Source organism: Sinocyclocheilus rhinocerous, unplaced genomic scaffold (genome assembly GCF_001515625.1).
Source record: "Sinocyclocheilus rhinocerous isolate Xijiao unplaced genomic scaffold, SAMN03320098_v1.1 scaffold24, whole genome shotgun sequence".
Classification (NCBI taxonomy): Eukaryota; Metazoa; Chordata; class Actinopteri; order Cypriniformes; family Cyprinidae; genus Sinocyclocheilus; species Sinocyclocheilus rhinocerous.
This window is the reverse complement of record NW_015647124.1, coordinates 2777859-2788950: the sequence shown is the minus strand read 5'-3', so window position 1 is coordinate 2788950 and position 11092 is coordinate 2777859. Positions and strand designations below refer to the sequence as shown.

The following is an 11092-nucleotide window of genomic DNA, read 5'->3' as shown; positions in this document are numbered from 1 at the left end:
AATTAAAGCCTGTAAGATGCATAAATCCAAGATGACTTATTGCTTGATGATAATTTAGGACTGGCACATATTGTGGTCAGTTTGGCTCTATGGAAAGTAGGGCTGCACGATAAATCGCATGCAATATTTAATGCGCATTTTGTCAGTAAAGCTGGTTCTGTAATCAGTGGTAAATCTCCATCACGTGCGTGATTTCACATGAAGCAGCATTTACTACACAGAGCCGTTGTTCACAGCTGCGCAAAACATGCGCAAAATATGATCGTGGTTTTGCGCAGCTTGTCTGTGAACAACGGCTCTGTGTAGTTAATGCTGCTCCACGTGAAAGCACGCACGTGTAGAGATTTACCGCTGATTACAGAACCGGCTTTACTGACGAGATGCGCATTAAATATCGTGCGATATTTATCGTGCAGCCCTAATTTGGATTCATAACAAATGAGAGATCCACCCACTTGGATTAGGCCATATGTCTGCTTTAACCTTTATTTAATGAGATGCTCTCCTAATTAAAAAAATAATAATAATAATTTCACCACTATTTTAACAAGATCCTATAAGTTATTCCACTGGACAACAGATGGACTCTCGTTTCTCTTCCCAATTACTCATGTCTTACCTTCTGTGGGGTTTTTTGTTTGTAAATGACGGTAAATATCGGTCAATGCAACAAGAACAAGAATTGACTGGTTTGTGCGTTAGTACAAACATATTTTATTGCTTGGGTTTCGGTTTTTGATCTCTCCTCACATTCAACTTGAACACAGTTTGGGCCTGACAGGCATGGTAAGGCAAGTCAGGTTTATTTGTTTAGCACATTTCCCACATGTTTTTTGTGAAATGAGGGAAACTAATATACTTTTATAGCATTAATACATTTTTGCATTTTATTTACTGATATTTTACATTATTTCTGAATGTAATAATAAAATGCGACAAGCACTGGTGCAACTTGTTTTTCTCTCAACAATGCAATTTTGGGTTACACTATTTTAAGGAGTCCTTATTACAGTATAATTATACAATTTAGTACTGAGCAATATTAATTAACAGCACACACTTGCTACAGGGTCAGGATTAGGGTTTGTTATTGTTATGGTTAGTTGCATGTAATTATGCATAATGTGCTGTTATTACAACAGTAAGCACATGTAATATAAAATGAAGGGTTTTGACCCAATTTTGACCAGGTGTGACTTTTTTCAAGTCAAAATAGTAAATTAAATTTAGCTTATTGCACAATATAGCACCTCGTCACTGCATTTGTTTAATGAAAAAGAGCAGCATAAACATTTCTCATTTTCTGTTCCACAGTTGCAGACAAAGCTGGTTTCATCACAACCAATCAGTGACACAGCACTTCAGTGTAACGACTCTCACCGTGTGGTAATGTGATGTTGGCTCCGTCCACGATAGCCTGAGCCAGGTCATGATCGGTACACTCCAGAGCCACAGCGGCGGCTTTCAGGGCGGTTGTCCGACAGGTCTTCCTCACTTCTTTCTGTAATCAGGTTGACAGGCGGGGCCAGGCAATAAACCGGTAGCTGGTAGCGGTTGCCGAGTTCGTCGTAACACTCGGTCAGGGATCCTGGAGTGATTGAAAGTACAAACAATCGTCAGTGATGGGGAAATAAAGTGTTACAGGTATAACAATGAGGGTTGATGCGTGTTGTCATTTCTTTTGTTTTCATGTCATTAAATACTTCTTCATTATGGTAAAAACTTCCCGTCTGGACCAATAATAAGGGTTAGGTTATAAAAAAAACAGTAGGGTATTTAAAAGGATAAATGTTTATTTGATAAAAAAATAAAAAATCTAATAAATACACAAATATTTTAATAAAAACATTTTATTAAAATATTTGAAAATAGTCATAAAGATACTTGAAAGTAATCAAACATTTCGAAGTTTGTGCAGACACTTTATTGATGACAAAAAGCATTGGATCTTTTGTCATTTGACCAATCGCAACGTAATTTTAAATTTGCAATGTAAATTTAAGTTGCCTTATTTTATCATCTGAAACATGCTGCAATTATTCCAAAGCGATTTGCACATGTAAAGGTTGTGGTTTAACGTGGATATTGAGACACGAGTGAACTACAAAGCCTTATTTACATAATAAATAAGTACTGCAACCCAAACGTTACATTGCGAATATGGAAACATTTGGAAGCACCTCGTCACTGCATTTGTTTAATGAAAAAGAGCAGCATGAACATTTCTCATGTTCTGTTCCACAGTTGCAGACAAAGCTGGTTTCATCACAACCAATCAGTGACACGGCACTTCAGTGTAACGACTCTCACCGTGTGGTAATGTGATGTTGGCTCCGTCCACGATAGCCTGAGCCAGTTCATGATCGTTACACTCCAGAGCCACAGCGGCGGCTTTCAGGGCATCCCAGATCTCCTTGCGCCCCTCGAACGCTGGAGCCGTGTCCCAAAACTCATCTCTCTTACTGCGGAGCTGGCCCTCCGTCATGGGGTAATCGCTCTTCCATTTCAGCTTGTCTTTCTTCAGCGGCTCATTACGACCTGTAGACGCAGATGAGGTGTGAATGACCACGAATGTGTGAGAAGCGTAGGCTATACAGCATTTCCTGGAATAACGGCTGTAGAAAGTAGCTTTGATGATTCATGAGGATCAAAGAGAAGACCACATTATTTCTGACCATTATGCCAGAATTGTACTATTCCGATGAATTATGATGAGGTTAGTTTTCAAATCAAACGAACATGCGGTTCCACAGCAAAAGCATGTATGACTTCACTAATGCAGGCCGACAAAAACTTTCCATTTGTATTTTCCATCAGTACTTTCACTAATGCCTCAACTGGGCAACAAACAGGAGACTGGGTGCAATGTAAAAGCAATAAACGAGTGTAATAAACAAGAATTGACGTTTAGTGCTTTCGAACGATTATAGTATAATGGAATACCGGGGAGGAAAACTTTGAAGAAAAACTTCATTAAAAGTAGAAAGAGCTTATTTTGTCACCTATGGCTACAAAAATATAATAATTTAATAATAAATAAATATTTACACACATACACTACCTTTCAAAAAAAAAAAATGAATACTTTCATTCAGCAAGGATGCATAAAATTATCAGAAGACATTTATAACGTTACAAAAGATTTATATGTTAAATAAAAGCTGTTCTTTTGAACTTTCTATTAATCAAAAATCCTGAAAATGCATCATGTTTTCCAAAAAAATAAAAAACTGAAAACTGTTTTCAACATTGATAATAATCAGGATTGTTTCTTAAGAAGAACACCAGCATTTAAGAATGATTTCTGAAGATCATGTGACACTGAAGACTGGAGGAATGATGCTGAATATTCAGCTTTGATCACAGCAATAAATTACATTTTAACAGATATTCATATAGAAAACAGTTATTTTAAATTGAAATAATATTTCACAATATTGCTGTTTTTAATGTATTTTTAATCAAAGAAATGCAGCCTTGGTGAGCAGAAGAAAATAAATCTTACATCTATATGAGATTATATAGTTATACATTAAGCTTACATATAGTTTGGTCCAATGATGTATTATTAAATATAATTAATTGTACCTGACTACATATCAAATTAAGTGATAGACACAGTGATATAGTGATAGACAGGTTAAAGCAGAAGTAAACTATACACTCCCTCATATTCACATGACTGAGTAAAGGTTGTGTATTTATGACTGTTTGTCTGTAAATACTGCCCTCCCCAATGACTGATCACTTCAGGCAAAAAATAACAGCCTTCATCCATCCAGCTCACATCCATCAACAACCCTGAAGGCAAACTCCAAACAGCACCTCCTGACCCTGAAGTCATCCGGTCAAACAGAGCTGCTGTTTTGAATCAACAATCATATGTTGAGCCCAACACACATATTACTGGATAATGCTTAAGATTACAACAAAGACTCTGGGTGTTTGCATTAGGGCTGAAATGAACAGTTCACATTATCAACAACTGTCTACAAATAGTATTGTTAAAGGGGTCATATGATGCGATTTCAAGTTTTCCTTTCTCTTTGGAGTGTTACAAGCTCTTGGTGCATAAAGAAGATCTGTAAAGTTGCAAAGACTAAAGTCTCAAATCCAAAGAGATATTCTTTATAAAAGTTAAGAGCCAACCACGCCTACCTAAAACGGCTCGTTCTAATACGCCCCCACTATTTTTAGACTGAACTGTTAAACAAACACCGTAAACTAATGAAGACTGAGAATGAGCGCTCCTATATTCTCCTAATATTGTCTGATATATCGGCCTTTGCGGTACATCGCTCAACCACTGTACTGCATAATGTCGGCTTCATATTATTTATTCTCAAGGCTTCCAGAAAACCACCAAGAAACCATAAGGCTACAGATACCACGAATGCAAATGTCCAATAAGTAATGTTTAGAAGATTTAGCAGCAATTTGACCAATCCACACGCATTAAACCTCCCATAGCCCTTAGTATGGAATAGCTGCCTGAGGTGAAGAGTGACTTTATGCCAATAAACTGAAGCTCATTCTATGACACATCCTATGATAAATCAGATAACTTAGATACATAGCAGACGTAACATTACAGCTTGTATCTGCACAATAGGATGCTAAGTTATGCGCTAGACGGAGAAAGAGAGAGAGAGCGAGCTCCCGCCGTGATGCGTTTTCATGACAGCGCGCTGAAAGATGGGCAAGGACAGAATTTACTATAGATTTCTATAAAGTTCTCATTATAAATGTATGGCAGATTTGTGCTATATTTTCATCTACGTTATTAAGTGTAATAGTTGTAAGGACGTTTTTGCTCATGTGAAGAGGATGATCTTTTCCGTCTATATGCGAATGCGTGTAAAGTACAAGCCTAGTTTACATTATAATTAATAGTTTAACATTCAAATACATTGCGAATATGGAAACATTTGGATTTGTGCCGAATGAGACGTGAGTAATAACCTCCAAATACATCTATCCAAACCCGCGCTCACTCAGTCTCGTATGCACGCACGCATGTGATCTAATGCATTGTAAATGTAGGATTTAAAAAAAAACAAATAGGCCTACCGGAAAGCCATCCTGTCATGCCGGTGACTGCGTGCTGCTGCAATACACGCATGTTGCTGCATTAAAGTTAACGATTAATCGATTAATTGATCGTTAATTTAAACGACGATCGATCATGGAAATGATCGAAAATTGACATCCCTAGTATGAACAATAGTAATAGTGATGCTTGCCTAAGCAATCACCTCTAGCAATAAACCTGCTACAGAAATAAGGAAGTTCACACTGATGGCGAGATAGTAGGTGACTCAGTGCTTTCCCATCCTCACGCTGCTTTGACTGGTGCCAACTATTCAAATGGACACCTTTCACACAAACACATTATTTATAACATAAAGGTGTAAGAAATAATCATCAGGACACATTGTGTGATGATTTATAGCGCTGTTCCACTCAGAACACTTCACTCCACCTGACATTACAATGATGGAGGGAGTGGATGAGTATCATCAACATTTAGAAACTTAGGTATTACAGTAAGTCTGGTCCTCGAAACCAGCTTAACACGGTAAAGAATGTCATATAAAAAAAATAATAGTCAGAAAAATTTATAGAACCTATAGACTAATTATTAAAAGTTTGCAAATGTGCTTTTTGTTGAGTATCATGTTTGATAAATCGGGCATTTTATGGCTCATATAGTATAATTTAGTGAGATTATGGAGCTCAAACCACGCAAAAATATGAAGTTTGGTGCAGATGCTGATATTTATATGACCCAAATGTAAGATAAAATTATGTCACTCTATAGCTCTAAAATATATCTTAGTAAGATGATTTTTAAATGCTTAGTTTTATGATCAAAAAATAATATAACGCAATACAATGATGATTGAGAGATGAACAAATAAATGTTTCTCAAAAGCCTGATGATCATATCTGATACTCTAAAAAGAGATGTCTGGATAATCAAGTAAAGCTAAGTTGCTTCAGTCCAGTTCATCTTGAAATATTACTAACAATATCAAATTGTTACATTTACTTTACAAAGATTTGACAGCAAAAAGACATGTGAATCATGAGCTGAAGGTGGTTGTTTATACAATTACACTTTTACTTGCTAAAAAACAAAAAAAAGTCTAAACTATCAATCAGACGATGGAGTAGATTGTGTGCAACAAGTTTCTCAGCAAAGTTTTAATCGTGCTGATCATTTAGAAGCCTTAGAAATGTGTGCATCAAATATGTTACTGTATTTATAGGGTTAATCCAATAAAGTGACAGGCAGAGAAATGTAGACAAATGGCTGTGTTTACAATCCAGTGCTTTGGTCAAATAAAAGAGACCACTGACAATGTGAAGAACTCTAAACATTCCCAGAAGCCAAGTGCTTGATGCCCGTTTCTTTCATTTTCTCGTGATTTCATTGGCTGTCACTCTGTCGCCCTTTGATACAGTTTGCACACTTGAAGACTAGTCTGCACATTTTAAAAATAACTATAAAATCTTTCGCAACACGCGCGGCTAGATGGAAGGAGCATGTGATCTAGTCAGTGACATAAACATCTAAGGTCAAAGAGCCTATTCCACTTTATCATTATGACTTAAACCACAACAACAAGAGAAAATGTGGGTGTGTAATGCAGAATGTGACTGTCAAAGTTCAGCACCTCAATCAAATGACATGTAAATGGCTCTCTTGCTGTCTTAAGTCCAGGAGCTCTAAGGTGCCGAGTAAAGTTGCTTTCTTCTCATGTAATTCTCTCGTTACATTCACACTAGGGCTGCACGATAAATCGCATGCGATATTTAACGCGCATCTTGTCAGAAATCCGGTTCTGTAATCAGCGGTAAATTTCCATCACCTGCGTGCTTTCACATTGAGCAGCATTAACTACACAGAGCCGCGCAAAACCACGTTCATATTCGCGCGATTTTTTGCACTATCGTGCAGCCCTAATTCACACACTCATCACAAGCAGCGACGGATCCTCCTCCTCCTCATGAGATGTTCCCGCTTCCTCTTGCAGCATCACAGAATGATGTGCGACTCTTCCTCAGAACTGGTTAATTTGTTGTGAAAGTGCTGTAAAATGCATTTTTATGACATTTGGTTCTGTGACTGTTTAAGCGTTTTAAATATGCAGTCGAACTGAATGCAATGAGAGCGAAAGACTGGGTGCCACAAAATACAACAAAAGCCCTATTCGCACGGGATTAGTATTACCTGGTGACCTCTAGGCATTTGTGATAATTGCGTATAGGGCTGCACGATTAATCGAATGTGATTGTCATGCGCATTTTGTTAGTAAAGCTGGTTCTGTAATCAGCAGTAAATCATCATCACGTGCTTTCAGATGGAGCAGCGTTTACTACACAGAGCCGTAGTTCACTGACAAGCTACGCAAAAAAAAAATAAAAAAAATCGCAGATGATTTTATTGCGCTATTATGAAATCGTCATCACGTGCTTTCAGATGGAGCAGCGTTTACTACACAGAGCCGTAGTTCACTGACAAGTTACGCAAAAAAATAAAAAAAATAAATCGCAGATGATTTTATTGCGCGATTATGAATTCAAAGAAATCGTTCACGATCACAGAACCGTGCTTCACTGAAAGATACGCATGACAATCGCAGCTTCTGTCGAATCGCGATTTTTTCCAGGCAGTCTGCGCCACAGCGACATAAAAACATCTCAACTTTTCAGAATGCCACAAGCGCACCGCAGATCATGTGACAAGAACCAACCAATCACCTTCAATCTCTCCATAACAACATTGAAAGCTCAGCCAAGATGGAGGAACAGTTGATCATAGCTGTACAGAGATAGCCATTTTTAAAAAAAATTTGTATAAATTTAGTAGCAGAGCTACTGCAAGTGATTTTCAGTGCTGGAAATCCATTTATCCTTCCGCGTTTTCATGGAGAGCGCAGGTAAGTCAGTAAGTTTAAGTAAAATCACAGGCTTTGCTTATCCTGTGTGAATGCGCCACACGAAATTCAGATGTGGGGGGGTAATTTCTAAATCACACAAAGTCCCCAGATATATACTCCCGTGCGAGTAGGGCTAAAGCACCAAAAATGAATCTTTGTCCTCGCTGAGACCACAACAACAAATATACAGCACAAGCAGTGCAGTCTGATTCAAAACAAATGACACTTATGAAAACACTCGTCAAAACTTAGTCAAAAACACTCCCAAATCTGACTTATATGTGCATTATGGATATTTTTATTGTTATTCATAAACGTTTGAGAAGTACAAAACCTTTAAAATAAGTAGGCTAATAATAATAATTCTTTAAAAAGATTTGAACTTCTCAAACTTTGCTCTGGTAATACTACTACTACTAATATAATAATAACAACAATAATAATAGTCTTGTAATCAAATTTACAAAAAAAATTACACTTATGAATGGATTTGAGTCAAGAACACTCACAAATGTTACATGCACATTCAGAATATTTTATATTTTATTTTATATTTATATAATTTTATATCACACACACACATTTTATTTTTATTATTAAGAAAAGTTTGAGAAGTTCAAAGCTCAAGTAACAACAACAATAATTCTTTAAAAAGTTTTGAACCCAAAATTCAATCCGGTAATAATAATTATTGTGTACTCAGATTCACGAACTAACAACTCTTATGAATATGAATTTCATATTAATTGCAAATCTTTTATTAATATTATTAATAATCTTTAAAAAGATTTTAACTTCCAAAACTTTGCTTTGGTAGTAATAATAATAATAATAACAACAATTTATTATTATATTGCCGTTTTTGTTATTTATGCAAAGTTAATTTGCTTGCTAAATTGTAGCTCATTTATTTTCATTATTGTTTAGGGCTGATATCTCTCTTGAGAATGAATTGCTGTTATTTAATACATTTCCCAAAATTTGCTCTGCTGCAGAAACAGACTGGAGAGATGCATTGTCTTCAGGCAACGGTCACGTAATATACAGCCCACGTATCAATGAAAATCTAATCTCCTGTTCAAAGCAAGACACACACAACATGCTGAAGCACAGATAACACTACAATACACTGATACCGGCCGCAAGACGTCTGTGGCCACAAGACTTTCACTGATAGAAGTCAAACACGTCCCTGATATAATGCAATGGGGTTTCCTTCAAAAATACCGTGATATAAATTTTTGGTCATACCGCCCAGCACTACTTCAATGGAAACAAAATGTTGGGGCTTTCTATCCAATTATGTTTCACTACAGCTTACGGTAAACGCAAAAACAGCAGGCACGACGGTCACATGAAGCAAACATGCAGAGACATGGCCCGAGACGGGACACGACTACCAGCTCCAACATGCACACAGGAGAAGAAAAACAGATACGCCATAAGAGTAGATAATGTTCAGATAATGTTTCTAAGGGCCCATATGATCAAATCAAATCTATACCTACATACTGTGACAAAGAAACACAGTAGTGCTAGAAAACATCTTATTTAACATTGACTGCTGGAGACCCGAGGCAGTAAAGGGAAGTGGAACTTCAACAACGATGAAAAGCAGAAGTGTCTCGAGAAGTGTTGCTCTCAATACATCTGAAATGTGCACATTTCAAGTACAGTGACAATAAATACTGCATAAGAAAACAAACATTTCTTAGAAAAATGTACTGTGGTGATACTGTGGAACAGTGATTGTAAGCATATGTTACTTTGATACATATATCAAAGTACTAGAGGTGTACTATATATGATAAGTTCACATATTTATGAACCTTGATGTTTATAATACCTTTATGTAACATGGAAACATGTCCAAAAACATGGTAATTTTGCTGGTGGTCTTGACTGTTGCTCCCAAATTTGCAAAACTTTATTATTTTTGAGTAAGGTAGTATGAAAACGAACATCTCTTACTAAAAATATACTGTAAAACCATTGCAATTTGATATATATATATATATATATATATACATACACATACACACACACAACATAGTATTTACATGTAATCAATATATTTCAAAGAATACCATAGTGCAAACATATAAAATAATGTGCATGCGTGTGCAATACCATGGCACTTTTTTGTTTTGATATATTGTGGGATTTAATACATCTGAAATATGCATATATTTAATAACTGCTAATTAAATAATTAATTTATTAAAATAATTTTAAGTGCAGCCTTAAAAAAATCCTTGCATAAGAAAACAAACATTCTTTAGAAAAATATACTGTCCTATTATATTGATGGCAAGCCTACGGTATCTAAGTGCCACAGGCATACCATTTGTAAGTTCACATATAATAGCTTGCAACATGGTGGTATTTTTTGTTTATGTTTTTTGTCTTTTGATCCCACATCAGGTTAAGTCAATGCACCTGATATTTGCATGTTTTCAAGAAAAGCCATAGACAGAAACAACTAAGCATGCAAACGTCCCAAACTCTCTCACCTCCACGTTTCCTCTGCGTCCTCGAGGCTCGTCTGCGTGACTCCTCGCGCTCTCGCCCCACGCATCCTCCCATGACTGTCAATCAAACGCAGGCCACATCGACAGCCTCTCTCTATATTCACTCCTGCTTTGTTATTATTTGATTTCCCAAACGGAAACAGTACTGCACTTCAAATGACTACTGCGCTACGGTTGATATAGCAGCAGTACGTGCATTAAAGGGAAGTCTAACTAACAACTAACTAGCTAACTTACAGCGGCTAGCCAAGAACACGAGCTTTATCCTGAAGTCATCAATCCAGTCTAAAAAAAAAAAAAAGAAACAACATCAGCGAGACTGGTATTTGAGATATGTAGACTATTCCGCGCTTACTTTGTGGTGTATCAAATCATTTCTGCGTCGCAAACCTGCCTCTGCTCTTTATCTCTCGCTAGTCCACCTTTCCCCCCCCACTGGTGTTTCCTACTAGTTCACGTTACTGGCGCACACCGCGCATGCGCACTCTGACCATGTGACTCCACCAGAGCCCCTCCTCTAGAGGGAGCCTTCAAACTCCGCTCGGAAAATGCAGTGGACTGTGGAGAGATAAAAAAGAGATTAAAAAAAAAAAAAAAAAACTAAAATCTAAACAA

The 11092-nt window shown here is 36.8% G+C and overlaps 1 protein-coding gene across 1 annotated transcript in view; it reads right to left on the bottom strand.

Annotated features, from left to right (window-relative positions):
* The window catches only part of ubtd1b (ubiquitin domain containing 1b), a 15790-nt gene extending 5242 nt beyond the window's left edge, over positions 1 to 10548 (bottom strand). The window contains exons 1-2 of the mRNA XM_016513390.1: positions 10460 to 10548; positions 2311 to 2538 (exon numbers count right to left, since the gene is read on the bottom strand). Of these exons, the coding sequence (XP_016368876.1) occupies positions 2311 to 2538; positions 10460 to 10532 (301 nt within the window). The 5' untranslated portion in view covers positions 10533 to 10548. The remainder of the gene's footprint in view (positions 1 to 2310; positions 2539 to 10459) is intronic.
* Between the last annotated feature and the right edge of the window lie 544 nt (positions 10549 to 11092).